The sequence below is a fragment of the Dunckerocampus dactyliophorus genome, chromosome 14, assembly GCF_027744805.1.
Source record: "Dunckerocampus dactyliophorus isolate RoL2022-P2 chromosome 14, RoL_Ddac_1.1, whole genome shotgun sequence".
NCBI classification, from domain to species: Eukaryota; Metazoa; Chordata; class Actinopteri; order Syngnathiformes; family Syngnathidae; genus Dunckerocampus; species Dunckerocampus dactyliophorus.
The window spans coordinates 16,036,603-16,051,333 of record NC_072832.1 but is presented as its reverse complement, the minus strand read 5'-3'; the positions used below and the strand labels follow the sequence as shown (position 1 = coordinate 16,051,333).

The following is a 14,731-nucleotide window of genomic DNA, read 5'->3' as shown; positions in this document are numbered from 1 at the left end:
TAGAGAAATAATACAGTTGTTAAGCACGTGAAAAGAAGATATTTAATTCAAGCAAATCAAGACACAGGTGTTGAATTTGTGATACAGTGGCATTAAAGATGATCTAATATGTGAATATACCCTGTACAACAACAGAATTTAATTTAACTTGAACTTGAAAGAGCTGTGCTGCACGGGGGTCCGGGTTTGACTCTCCATTGGAAAATCTCTGTGTGGAGTTTGCATGTCCTTCCCGTGCGTGCGTGGCTTTTCACTAAGGATAAGCCGTACAGAAAATGGACAGACATATAGACTGAAAGAAATGTTTGGACAGAATCAACAGTGCCATTGATGATGGCAGCCAAGCGAAGCACTACATTTTTATATAAGTAACTAATTCCACACAATTGCTGGAATTCTAAATGATCAGTTAATCAAGTATGATGCGCAATAAGCAATTTAAAGTTAGTTAAAGCAAGGCATTGTCACTTTGTGTCAGTGTACTGTAGAACACATCTCCTGTAGCCTCATTATATTTCCCTATGGAGTAATAGCCCACAAATTATTTTTGTAATCACATATTCCCAACAATCATGACATGGAAATGAGCCAATAAACATCATAAAATTTTTGAGACAAAGCACATGATTTACAGTTCAGTCGTCCCTCGCTATGTCACGGTTCGAACCTCACTTCCTTCGTCTATCACCAGTTTTTGAAAATTAATTAATAAATGACTGCTGTTTCGTGCTTCCCTATAGATTATTATTAGTCAAAAAAGATTGAAACACAAGTTTATGTAGTATTCTGGCCACTAGGCGTCAGTAATGTTACATTAATGAGACATGACATGAGATTAGATTACCATCACCCTGCATGTAGTCAGCCACCGCATGTCAGACATAACATAGTTCTCTCATTCGTGTGGAAGTGGTAAGGTTTCGGCCTCTAATTTTAGCATTGTTCCCCACTCTGTTTGAAACACTTGCTTACATTTAGAATAAGTAAATTGGAGAGGCTAACTAGTTAGCTCGGTAGATTGATATGTTAGCAGCAGCCGTCTTCTTATGCCCCTGCAGTGATGTAGCCTGCGCATTAGCAATGTGGTGTAAACAAAGAATAATAGGAGTGTAAAAGTGACTATGGGGTGTTATTTCATGTCAACAGGGCTCTAATAATGGTAAAAAATTGTATTTAGAAAGTCATAAACAGCTTTTCTATGCTCTAACTACATTCAAATTATTACTATTGAGTCCCACTTCGTGAAAATTTATCGCAGTAGGGTCCGGAACCAATTAAACGCGATAAACGAGGGACGACTGTACCTCCTTCTCTCACATACTGTGTGTACACACGCCATATTGAATAACTGCTGGACTCGTACAGCCCACTTTACACAGACAAGATGAACTTCCTGTGGAGGAGAAATTATGCAATGTCAATCAACTTCCACTTAACATCTTTGCAAATGACCATCATTCAAATTTGTTGTCACCTTATGATGTCAGGCAGACGGGGGTCTTTGTATAATCCATTGTGCAGGTACCCAAGGGAACCTTCAAAAGTTACAAGCTTGACCCGCTCTGCATTCTGGGCACTCACTGCTACCTTGTACAGCTGGAGGGAAAATATAGTTAGAAATATAGCACTTTCATATTTGTTGGCAATTACCATTTTGAGTCATGCATACTCGCTGAGCAATCCCAATGGGAATAAACTGATCATCCTCTGAATGAAGGAAAAGAATTGGGCTTCTCATTTTTCTTAAACTGCAGAATAAAATACAAACACATGAAGCCATGAATGATTAGTATTCGTTTTGATCAAATAACAAGAGTATAGGTCAGTACAGTTTGAGCAGTACAGTTAAATAAATGTACACTTCTGTTGTTGTACATAGCCAAAGCAATTTTATCAAGCTGATACTAAAGTACAGTAGATCCCCACTCCACATTCTACGGCCACCGGCAAATGTAAAAAAAATGTGAGTGAACGTTACGCCCATAAAAAGTTTTGACACATGGCTCGTGCTCACCACTAATGAATGATAAGGGAAGATGATCCATGAATAGATGGATCTGAGTCAAGTTATATAGTTTCATTTTGCATCACACAGCAACTATGGCGCGTCCAAGGACCGTCAAACAAAGTGCACAACATCAACACGAACACACAAAAAACATGATCACTGAAGTGTAAGCATGGGCTTTTTTTTTTAAGTGGTACATGCAGCTGCACCACTTTTTATCCACATGTTTATCAATTACTTTAATAACAGGTGAATGAGAGGTGTTTTCTGCTGAAAAAAAGATTTTCCCGATGACAAAAAAAGCAAATTTGCAGTGCCATGAATGCTGAATGATGAATGCGCAGGGATCCGCTGTAATTTCCATGGGAAAATCTGTTTGGAAACTTGAAAGTCAACCACAATTGTGTTCATCTATGGAAGTTCCACTGCATCATGTTTGCAACTTACTTATCCTCATTGGGAAAGTCAATTTTATTTTCAGCCCATGGCTCCCGAAAAAAATATCCCATGCCAGGAAATTTCCAGTAATACTAGAAAAACATGAATAAAAAAAAAAATCAATATTATGTTACATTTTACAGTGTTTAAAATAAACAAATGAAATAGCATCAATGACAAATGTTGATGAAGCCTACCCAAGAAAATATATGCCTTGGTAGTTTTTGTTCAGCCATATTAAAGATGGCTTCAAGAATAATGCCGTCCAGAACAATACCTGTTGATTCAAACATAGTAAGATCTGGTTGTATTTGATAATGAACACTTGCCTGTTACGTTAAACCCACCTTGCTCAAGCAGTTTGACAGCAGTGTTAGTGGCCACTCTGCAAAGACACACAAGTAGCAACATTAATGTAAAGCAGATTCCCCATTCTGTCTCTCTCTGTATCTCAGGGGTGTTCAAAGTGCAGCCTGTGAGCCATTTGCAGCCATCGTCTGTTTTTTTTTTTTTTTTTTTAATTGGCCTGTGGCACATTCTAAAAATATAATTTATTAACAAAAGTTTTTAAAAAAAATGACAAAAGAAGAAATGGAAATATTGCAGTAATTTTACAAGAATAAAGTAAAAATATTAAGAGAAAAAAGTTGTAATCTAACAAGAAAAAGTCCTATTTTTATGAGAATGACGTTGTAGTATTATGAGGAAATATGATGTAATTTTAGTAACATAAAGTTGGAATATAAAAAAAGAAGTTATTTTTTTAAGTCGTAATGTTATGAGAAACAAACAAAACAAAGAATAAAGTACAATTTTTGGAATTTATTTATTTATTTTTTTTAAAGCTTGCTTTCATAGTTATAACCCCATATCTCCACACAATAAGTTAGATATGGTAATACCAGAGAACAGTAAAGAGCGTGGAGTGATTTTTGATGAAGACAAAATTTTGCTTTATTCAATATTGAAGTATTTCTCGCCACCTTTTGTTGTATATTTTTGATGTGAATTCCAGCTCATTCTTTCATCTATTATGATGATAGGTTGGAGCAAAAGTTATAATATTATGGAAAAAAGTCATAATACAACAAGAAAAAAAATGTATGAAGATTATTTGAAAAGAAAGTTTCAATATTTGGAAAAAACCCCCAGCAAAAATGGGTAAAAAAGAGCAAAGACTAAAGTCCATACTAATACTACGCATTTTCACCTACACCAGATGCATTTTTTTTCTTGAAATATATATATCTTCTAAGCATATTACATTTCTTCTTGCATCTTTTCATTTTTCAGTATGTGGTCCTCAGTGGAAAAAGTTTGGAAACCACTGCTATATCTCAACCCAACCGGTTGAGACAGACGGCCACCCCACAGTGCATGGATTCTGTTCAGGGTTTCTTCACTGGATGGAGTATTTCCTTGCCCTTAAAATATGGAATGTGTTATGTGGAATAAATTTAAAATATAACTTGCGTTTACAAAATCTGTAGGCAGATCAGCATGTACCTTTAAAATTGAACATCTACTCATATTAAATGAAGGTAGTATTGCAATATTATCATACATCAGTACACCAAGTAGCCATTAAGTCATTCTGACTGTGAAAGCTGCAACACTAACTGACCCAGTGCCAAGAGAATGTCCCCAGAGGATGACCGGGCTGCTTCCACTGCGTTCTTTCACCCAGTTGTAAACGTGGAGGGCATCTGTAGTAAGTCCAACTTCGGTTGGTTCGCCACTTGAGTCTCCAAATCCTGCAAAACCAGCGACATCTGTCACAACCGCTATGTAGCTGCTCGTTGACACCACTAGATGGCGGTCACGCTAAAGAAAAGTTTCACACCAAAAACTGACCTGCTGCTGGAGTACTGCCTAAACTTTCATTTCTACACAGTGGTTAAATGAATCGATGTGAGGCTAATGAGTTCTGCAATCATTGGGGATGCAAAAAAGGAAAACTATAAAAATAGAAATCTTTGTTAGCACCAACCTCTGTATTCAAGCACTATCGCATGGTAATCAAGTGCACTCAAAACCTGTTGACAGATAAGACTCATTTGGCTTTTTTGACTTTAATAATATTGCTAAAGGATGAACAGGATTGTGTGGGTGATCACTCACCTTTGCAGTTCCCACCCGATGAGAAGCCCCCCTGTTGAAATAGTTTGGATGGAATCATATTACCATTTAATTGGTGATATTCTTTATCTTCCTGTGCTTCCTGACGAGTCATTTATCGCACGAGTCATCATGTTACCCACCTTGTGCCTGTGTTCCCATGTAGATATATGAAAACTGGACTCCCATCACTTATTGTGCTTTCATACCATGCCAGGCCTTTCCCTTGTGCCTCCCTCCATTTACTTGCAGGCACCGTATGCCTTTTAACAAGTACAAACAATATCAAATGAAGAACTACATCGCTAAATTCACATTTAGGTTAGGTAAAAGTAATAAGACTCACCACACACCAAGAGAGATTCCCTGCTCTGATGTTAAGTACATGTTAATGGTGTGGTTTTGGGAGAAGTCAGCAGGCTGGCTGAGGTCAGTAAAGAACGGAACCTTGACTGCACACAGGCAGTAAGTATGGCTTTTTGTGAACAAATCACACTATTATCGTTTTTACATCTAAAAAGAGAATTCACTTACGTCTGTGTGTGTAAACAAGGTGCTGGAGTAATCGCTGTGCCACTATCAGTGTGAAAGGCACCAAAACGAGGATAACAAACAGGATAAATAAACCCCTTGGCTTCCAGCTGGGCCTAAGCAAAGAGAAACAAAGAGAAAATACTCAAGTCATCACATTTCTCTAGCTGCAGATTTTCTCTTCGCGGGGCTAACACATGACAGTAACACAGTCATGTAACACAGTAAACACAATACAGTATGGTCATACAACTGTAGTCTTATCTGGAAGGAATTTGTATCTTCCCATTGTGCTTATGAAGGTTGTGTCCAGGCTCCCTGGGTCTACTAATATGTGGGTGATAAGAGCTGAGTGATGTGATCAAGATGTCAGACTCTCACTGGAATATGTCTGACCTTGCTAGAGGCAACATCACAAAGGAGGATGCTCTTCAGACTCTTTCCACTTAATGGACAATACATTCCTCCCCCTCCATTAAGATTTTAATAAGACAGAAGAGCCTTTTGAGTGGAAAGCCTGATTTCTTCACACCTCTCAAGGGGAACATATCAGAGGTCATTATTCCACCAGTCTCCCAAAAGCCCAATCATTTGTCCATACTTAGCACATACTTCCACAGCTGTATCCTAATGCTTTTTCATCAATATCTCACACCTGGCTCTACAATTTTCATTGTACTCTAGCGATCTCGATATTGTCGTACTGACACCAAGGACAGAGTATCAGTATTGGATCAATACTAGCGTCAGTTCTCTTCTATGTTTAGTTTCACAAATACATATGTTTTGATGTTATGTTGTTCATATATCAATTTGTTGATATTATTATGTTTATATATTGTTATACTGTGTATAAACAAAAACACACCTCAGGCAATAAGTCCTTAGTCTCCTTATTTTGCACGATTAACTGTATTTTGCTCAAACAATTGTAAATAATAAAAGGGAATAAAGGATACATTATTGTAGATACAGTTACATTGTCTTATATTTTTCTTATATATTGTTTGAATTTCCCTGTAATCTGTATTGCTAAATTGTTCATAAATAAGTTTGTTGATGAAAGTATTTTCTTTACCAGTGTTTTAACCTTATTATAATCACGATCAACAAATTAAAGGTAAAATCATTAAATGATCTTGAAAACATGTAAGTAGATGTAAGCATTTTAAGCATCGGTATCGGCAATGCCGTATTTAATTTAAACCGCACCGATAGCAACATTTGCAGTATCGCCCACCTCTACTTGGAGCGTTCCAGTTTATTGTTTGTCGTTACGTCACTGAGTAAACAGGAAGTCAATTTGATTATTCTATCGTGCATTTTAAAAAAATAAATGCGTAACTATGTCTATAATCAGCAAATTACACGATTAATGTGTTGCGTATGTATTTTAACTTCTACCATCTCCCAGTAAAATGTATAGTTAGTTTTAATCGGCGTGAACTACTTACTACTACTACTTTGTAACATTAATAACTTGAGTTTATATAAGCTTAAAATGCTAACTCACGCATTCTCCGTCTTCCTCTGATGTTGAGGAGTTGCCTGGGCGGAGGATGATACATTCTTGTTGTCATTCCTTTTTCTCATTTTTGAAAGTGGCTGGTTAAAGTTTCTTCCCAAGTACGTCCAACGCGCAGTGAAAAGCTTCTTCCCAAGTGCGTCCAATGCGCAGTGAAAAGTTTCTTCCCAAGCACGTCCAATGCGCAGTGAAGGTAAAGGCGAGCAGATCGAGCCAAGATCAATGTCGATACTAAGGGGAGTCATGGGGTCGATACTAACACCATGAGCTCGTTATTATCCGTCTGTTTCTGTATTTTATGTCGTGTTATAGTGCTCAATTTATGTATCGTTTACAAAGTCATTGGACTCAGGAGGGTTTTGGGGACACAAAGTCAGAAGACTTTATTTAATGCGAGTCAAAAGATGTTTTTAATTAACTTTATTTTACTAACTTGCATAGAATTAACAGGAATACTTGTGTTATTTATGGCTGCATTGTCTTATATGTTTGCGATAGATCACAAGTAAGTTTGATGATTAAAGAAATGTTTGCCATGACCAATATATTTAAGGCGAAATAAATCACAAATTCATGCAATTATCTCGAAAAAGTCCAAATGTATAATATCGGTATGGGCAAAACTGGCCCAGGATGTACTTGGTATCGGATCGATACCATAATGGACAGTATCGCCCACCCTTAGTTTAATGGGCGGTCTTGAAGGAGTTGTAATTTAAGGTGTCAGTCATGAAGGCAGCTTTCCTACACTAGCAAATGTTACAAATTCAGTCGTGTCGTGTATGTTTGAAATACAATTTGCAAACCTTTTGTCCATGCAATGGCAGAGTGCTGTGGTGCAGAAATACAGTACAGTTACGTTTAACAACAGGAAGTGGCTGAAGTCCATCATTTGTCCCAAACGCGCCACATTTATGAATTCATTTAAGACCTTGAAAATGTGATTTCTGTTGGCTGACCCGAAACTGGGCTGCAGCTCTTCTAACCCTATTCACAACAAGCAATTGTTTCTCGCAATAAGTGTATGATGGAGACTGACAACTTTAGTTTAGATGTAGTTTTCCTCTTCACTGGGACTGCCTTGGCTTGCTTCAGGCTTGACACGTTTTGCCTCTTACAGGAAGAACACATTCAAGACATGTAATGAAAACCTTACAACTGCTTCATTTCAGACCACTGGAATAAAAACTAACTCACTTAAAATACACTCACTGTGCTGACATTGAAAGTACATTCAGGTATTTTGGCTGGTTTGCTTAAGAAGGGCAAGAACCGGCGTCCCAAGGATAAGGGATGTGGACACATAAAAACTCAGTAAAAAAAAAAAAAAAAAAAAAAGATCCCTGTGCACACTTGACAGGTATCTGCAATCATGTCAGAAATCCCCCTGATGTCTTGGGCAAGTCTCCAGTCTTTGCAGTGCATTTCACGAAGCATGGGGCTCCCGTACATAGTACACCGGCTGTAGTGGACCCTTCTGGCACATGATGGGTCAGGTATACGCCAAATGTTACCTAGAAATGGCAACAGTACCAAGCAGCATGATTGATTTAATAAAATCTATAACCTTACAAAATGTGTAATCAAATCTTACTCAGAATTAAATGATTTATTTGTCCACAAAAAGGAGGGACATTTTTATTTATTATTATTATTATTATTTTTACAGTTGACTAACCTTTCCCCTGCGGTGAGTTGAAAGAGACATAAGAGGCTCTTTTGTTTTACTCCCAGTGTTCTGGTCTATTCCAACCATTTGGCAACGTACACATTGACCTTTCACCTTTAAATTCACCACACAGGAAGCACGTTATAGCACATGCAACACAAGAATCCGCTTCTGACACATGAAAAGACTTCATCACGTTATCGCAAAAGTGTCAGCTCACCATGAATTGAATGTTGCCAATAATCAAGTGTGACCAACCGTCCTCCTCAAATGGTTCAACCCCTGCAATGACAAAATTGGCTCGGAACCGACTGATGATGTTTTGAGTGTCAAGCTCGGAATTGTCTTGCCTTAGAAAGGAATGGTGGAAATTGCATGTTATGTTATTGCACTCCAATATTATGTAAATGTAGAGGCATTGATACATCCCGGTAGCTTTCATTGCACATTGAGTATTTTTGAATAACACGTCGTGTGTTCAAACCTGCTGCTCATTACTTTGTGAATGAGCTCCACGCTGGCACGATTGATCATGAGATACTGAGCTTCATTCACCAGGGAGAGCGGCGGGGAGGTGATGGCTGGAAGGGAAATACTTTATATTACCCATCAATTTCAGCAGCTGCAAATGGTCTGCATTCTCAATGTGTCTGAAAATTGAAGTTGTACTCCACGAGGTGGAGCAATTATTACATACAAAGTGTACTATTAGTGCATCTGTCAATATGCTGTAGTTCACCCAGTCTACTTTCAAGTCATTTTCGAATAATTTGGACAAAATGTTCTGTTGAGGAACATGTAGTTTACTCAGTAGAAGAGAGCACCAGTGGTACCTCAATTTTCATTGTTAATTCGTTTCGAAAGGTAAGACTAAAACCGAAATGTACGAAAACAGAAGCAATTTATCCCGTTGGAAATAATGGAAACCCCATTAATCAGTCCAGACACTCAAAAGCATTAGCAAAAAAATTAATTTTATATATATTAACAATGGTAGTTTTACATGCAGAAAACAATGCAAAAATAATTAAATGACTAATGAAAATAACACATTTCATAAATAAAACAAACATTAAACATTATTTTTACATTTATAGAAGACTTTTGTAGGCAAAGACAGTGATGGGCGGAGAGGAGGCCCTCCTCGTACTTTGCAATGAGTTATTTCTCGAATTTAATTGCGTTTCTCACCTTTTTATTAAATTGCAACTTTCTTTGGCCCCATGTCGAGTTATTTAGCAGTCATACGCAATGTAAATATGCAAGGACTGTGAGGCTATGTCAAGACAAATATGGATATTTTAAAAACACTATAACACTACTTTTCTATGAGTTTTGGCCTCTTGTCCAAAGGCAAATTTAGGTTATTGTCCTTAAAAACTGAACTTTTGGAAAACTTAGACTCGAGTGAAGATGGAGAATAATTCCAACAGGATTACCTGTGTCAGACTTCTTTTTCATGCCTCGAGTGAAATTAGGACTTTGTCTTATCAGGCGGCATGGTTGTCCAAGAAAATCTGAAAGCCATGATGCAGCTTCATCACCACAGTCCACCGTCTCCACCCTAGGGGAGGGAGGAGGATTGTATTTAAGAGCCCCCAGGAGAAATCTACTGACTTTGATATCATTACTACTTTGTGCGACACCTAATCCAAGAGTTTCTGGCTGAATACATTTTTTTTTATTCTGACCCAACAAAAGCATTTAAAATCAGCTCATTGTCATTATTTCCTTTCCCATTAATAAAAATGGGAAATAGTCTATTTCCTTTAACATTAGCGGCCTAACAATATAATTTGTATTCAAAGAGTACTGCCTTGAGTGCAGGCAAAGGAGAATGTATCACTACTTGCTGCTAGTAAAAATATTGTAAAACATGTGTTGTGTTTCCCGTCCACAGCTCACCTATCACCACAAACTTTAGTCTGACAGACTGGATAGCTTGCATCTACTCCGGTTCTGATTTCCAGTGGAACTGAAATGGTATCCATCCCTGCAGGACGATGGGAAAAGACAAATCACTCTTTTTTGCTTGTCACTTTCAGAGCTGGTGACTGACTGACCTGATGCCTGCAAGAGCAACTCGTTTGAGGATAGATGGACTTGTGGGCGAATGAGGCATAAACGTAGTTCTCTTTTTTGACTCAGGCACACACCATTTACATTTACCACCATCCAGCCTCTGTCATACAGTAAACCCAGCGGTCCTACTGGCCAGTTGTGGACCTAGAGCACAAGAGAAAATGCACTTTATTAAGAAATGCATACTGTCAATATAGTCAAGGATGATACAATAACAGAAAGGGATGCTGAAACCTCAACTGCGCCACATGATTTGATGGGATATATGTAAATGTTGGTCAGTGTATAAGCTCCTTCATGGCTGTCTGGACATATGAATTCAAATCCACTTTGGGAGGATTCTGTAATTTCCTTCTTTTCTTGGTCTTTGTGCGTTACTTCAGTGATATTGACTGTAGTCTCCTCATTTGATGCTCCAGCTGCTTTAAGCCTCTCTAGTCTTGCCTGGTCCATTGTCACTGGTTTCTCCACAAAGCACTCAGCAACAAAGCTCAGGAACTTTTGACAGTCGTCAAATGTTGACATGTAGCCAAAGGACACGCGAACAGATCCGGTTGGCTGCCCATCCACCAAGTCAATGGTGTCTCCGCAGACGTGGCCGGCCTTGGAGTGAAAAATGACATTTTATTCAATGAGCATAGATTTTAAAATACAGTGGATCCCCGCACATTAGCGAATCAGCAGTCACAGCCTCTCAAATTCACAGACTTTTGGTTAATGCTTTTTTTTCTCCCAAAACAGGCTGTTCTTTCCGCAGAAAACACACCCTGTCGGTAACAATTCATAAATATGTCATAACACAGGTAATATGTACAGCACACCTATAGCACTGTTACAAAAGCCCCCAGTTTGTCTTTATGCTGCACTGATGTTTTTTTTTTGTCAAGTGTTGAGATTTTGCACTTTGCTCAGCGGTCCTTGAACACACTGTAGTTGCTGTGAGATGCAAAAGTGAAACCTGTGCTGTGAAACCTTGGTTAGTGTCAATCAGTTCCTGAAGGTCTGACTAACCAAAACATACTCTAACTAAATAATTTTTTCCCCCATAAGAAATAATGTAAATACGATACATTTGTTACAGGAAGCCAAAAATGTTAACACAATACATGTTTTTATAGTTTTACATGCAGAAAACAATTCTACATGCATATAAATGAGAAAAGAAAGGGATAAATAAATATTTAAGGTTACTTTTACCTTCACTGAAGACATGTTTCTTGCCAAAGACACAAAGTCGCAGCGAGATCAACATGGACACCACCTTTGTGTTTTGATGGGCTATTTTCTTGCACGTAATAAATTCTCACATCAAGTCACTGCTTTTTTTTTTTTTTAAATCACGCCTTCAAAATAACCTAAAATGGAGCCAAAGAGAGTTGGAAGTGACAGCATTTTATAAAAAGGTGGTGAGAAACACTATTGAATTCAAGAAATAACTCATTGCCAAACACAAAAGACACACATTATGTCTTTGGCAAGAATCACGTCTTCATTGAATTTCATTGAAGGTAAAAGCAACCTTAAATGTCCATTTATCCTTTTGATTCATCATTTATATGCATTTAGAATTGTTTTATGCATGTAAAACTATAATTGTAAAACTAGAAAAACCTGTTTTGTGTTAACATTTTTGAGCCTTGTGAAGTGATCGTGTTAGCGAGCAAAGAACTACAAAGTCAACCTCCGATGACATCGCAGATGGGTAACGGCACTGACTTCCGGTGCCCACGTTGTAGCAAGCTAACAGGCTTTTTGTGTAAAAAAAAATACACTAAGACGTGCGGCATGTTGTACGCAAATCAAGGCAAAATTTTGGTATGAATTTTCAACGTTAACCGAAAAACACGCTAACTGGGGCGTGCACTAGCCGAAGTTCTATCATGTGTAACTTCTACACCGTGATTCATATTTCCTGTGTTCGTCGATCATCGAACATTATCATTCATTAGTGGTGAGTACCTATACAATACACCTATACAATTTTTTATATTCTGTAAATGCATTTAATAAGTGTTTAATAAGCTAGCAAGAAGGTTTGAAGGGGGAGGGACCTGTGTGTTACAAATTGGATTTTCGCCATTCCCTGGTGGTCCCGAAAGGTCACACCCGTGAAAATCGGAGATCTACTGTATTGCGTTTACCTTGATTGCTTACCTGTAGGTTTCTCCTCATCTGCTGATTTGTAATCCCCAGGAAGCTCTGACAAGCTCCAGTGTTGCAGAAGCAACCAGTGCGCACATGGATGTTGTACAAACTTGCCATTCTATCCACCTGTAATGGAATAATTTTGCGACTCTTAAGCACTGTCAATGCATACGTCATACCATTGAGTCATTTATTTGATTAGGCAGAAACAATTCATTGTATGCACCTGAGAATACCCAATTATTTTCCCATGAGAATCCATAAGGTTGAAGTTTAGGATTGCGCCCTGTGTGCTCGGACTCTCAAACTGGCCTTGCGTGTACATCTGGGCCACTGGTCGCCTGTTGCCATGGCAAAGACTTGACAGAAGCATGTAAGTGTAGCGTGCCAAGCCAAAGGTGTGCTGCTCTATGTTTAGCATGCACCCTGAAAGAAAGAAAAGGAAGAATGTACTGTTGTTATGTGTCATATTTGTTATCTTACATACCAGTTACATACCAGTGATCCTGTACAGAGTTTCAAAGCTATGGTTGAGAGCAACAATGTCCAAGAATGAGACAGTGCCATCTTCAAATCTTATCCAGGAGAAAACAAACGTTATATAAGTCAAAACGCACAAAAAAGTCATGCTGAGTTTTCAGAGGCTGTTTTACCTGTCGGAAACGTTTGCAGCCTGCACATAAAAATCTTCCCCAGAAAGGTAAGCCGCGGCCGTGCCTCCCCCAAAGTAAGTCTTTTTTAGTATGCCTGCTGCGTGGTTGCGGACAAGAAGGGCCCCCAGACCTGTGGGAAAGCCAAATATCTTGTAGAAGGAGATGGGAATAAAATCAGCAGGGCAGTCTTGGAGGTTTAGCGGGGAACAGCTGACAAGCGAGGCTGCATCGAGCAGCACAAACCATTGGCCTTGATGGTCACATGCTGGGTAAAGACGCCTTGCCTGGATGCCTTTTACATGGCTAAGGGGATACTTCCTCCCTGAAAAGTTGCTCTGCGCTGGGTAGCAGAAAAGATGTGGCGTTTGACAAACCGCATTTTCACCTTGAGCCTTATCTTTTCCCCTATTTTCCACTTCCTGGGGGTAGACCGGAAGGATAACTACTCCCCAGTCAGATGTTAGTCCTCTTATGCCAACAACAGATGTATGGTTGTCAGTAAGGTAGCAGAAGTGACTGCCTGCCTCGCTTTCCGTCTGTGGCCTCCAGGGGAAGCCCTCTGCCACTAATTTGAGAGCGGCTGTACAGCCCGAAGTGAAAATCACAGAGTAGTCCTCGGGGGTGGTGTTGAAATGCTGCAATATCCTGAAAGATAATGATCATTTTTTTAAAACTTATTTCCTGCAATGGTGCTTTAAAGGAGGGTACATGGGCCCATTTGGCATGTTTCTAAGGGAATGATTAGAACTCACCTGTACCTGACCCTCTCCACGGTGTCGTGTGTTAACCTGCTGCTGAGGTTGTGGCTGTGAGGATTCCCTGTTAGGATGATGACACAAAATTTCAAATTGTAGTGCTTCGTAGAACACCCGATACACGTTGTGGTTCACGTACCGTACACGCTCCTGGACATATCCTGGCAGTAATCGGTGACCAGAGATTGTGGGTACAGAGTAGTTGCTGCATGATCCAGATACACGGTGCCTGTGTGTACATGCGCCGCCATGTCGACTTGAAATGAACTCACAGAAAATTCACAAGGGGACACAAAAGTGTTTACCTTTAATTCGAGCGAACTCCCGCTGACGCAGCTCCTCCAAGTTTTCTCCATAACCGTAATGGCTCCACACCTCTCTAAAAGTTTCAAAAGAGTTAAGTTTGTGGAAGTCCATCGAACTGACTGGAGATACACTCAAAATCTCGCCGGTTTGACGCACCGAGCTAACCTCTGACCATCTACCAAACGACAATGATTGACAGCTTCCTTGTCAAAGTCCTGTGACTATACGCCCTCTTTCCCCGAGAGTTAAAATTACACTACTCTGGTCGTCCCGTCGAGTTTAAAGACTTCATACTCGTTTTTCTACCGCAGTGACAGCGGACTACGCCCATAAAACATACAAAGCCACGGAATATTAACGAAAACTAATGTTAAACAATTAAAGGGTAGTGACTTGGGGTGGGATGGTCGATCCAAGTATCGATAAAATAGATACCGTAGTAGTAGTAGTGTAGTATAATTATTGGCTCAATACTCACACGATGACATCCATATTTTTTAG

The 14,731-nt window shown here is 39.1% G+C and overlaps 2 protein-coding genes across 7 annotated transcripts; both read right to left on the bottom strand.

Moving 5' to 3' along the window:
- Positions 1 to 32: 32 nt before the first annotated feature.
- Positions 33 to 6,880, bottom strand: si:ch211-117n7.7 (Monoacylglycerol lipase ABHD12-like). The gene is made up of 13 exons (XM_054799316.1): positions 6,609 to 6,880; positions 5,099 to 5,211; positions 4,911 to 5,016; positions 4,708 to 4,827; positions 4,568 to 4,598; positions 4,437 to 4,482; positions 4,071 to 4,200; positions 2,794 to 2,831; positions 2,644 to 2,723; positions 2,456 to 2,538; positions 1,670 to 1,748; positions 1,475 to 1,596; positions 33 to 1,393 (listed from the first exon to the last, which is right to left on the bottom strand). The coding sequence occupies exons 1-13, from the start codon at positions 6,863 to 6,865 to the stop codon at positions 1,372 to 1,374; spliced, it is 1,227 nt and encodes a 408-aa protein (XP_054655291.1). The 5' UTR covers positions 6,866 to 6,880; the 3' UTR covers positions 33 to 1,371.
- Positions 6,881 to 6,985: 105 nt separating this feature from the next.
- mocos (molybdenum cofactor sulfurase) lies at positions 6,986 to 14,622 on the bottom strand. Of its 6 annotated transcripts, none has more exons than XM_054799315.1 (16): positions 14,230 to 14,622; positions 14,064 to 14,153; positions 13,922 to 13,988; positions 13,555 to 13,814; positions 13,170 to 13,299; positions 13,015 to 13,091; positions 12,743 to 12,942; positions 12,526 to 12,642; positions 10,606 to 10,974; positions 10,353 to 10,515; positions 10,195 to 10,282; positions 9,729 to 9,853; positions 8,774 to 8,870; positions 8,510 to 8,639; positions 8,299 to 8,403; positions 6,986 to 8,134 (listed from the first exon to the last, which is right to left on the bottom strand). In XM_054799315.1, exons 1-16 carry the CDS (start codon positions 14,339 to 14,341, stop codon positions 7,991 to 7,993), a joined length of 2,274 nt encoding a protein of 757 aa, XP_054655290.1. In that variant the 5' UTR covers positions 14,342 to 14,622; the 3' UTR covers positions 6,986 to 7,990. The 6 variants fall into 6 exon arrangements, 3 of the variants coding, with proteins under 3 accessions (XP_054655290.1, XP_054655289.1, XP_054655288.1); XM_054799314.1 differs by having other exon boundaries at positions 13,170 to 13,814; positions 14,230 to 14,303; positions 14,387 to 14,622; XM_054799313.1 differs by having other exon boundaries at positions 6,987 to 8,134; positions 13,170 to 13,814.
- Between the last annotated feature and the right edge of the window lie 109 nt (positions 14,623 to 14,731).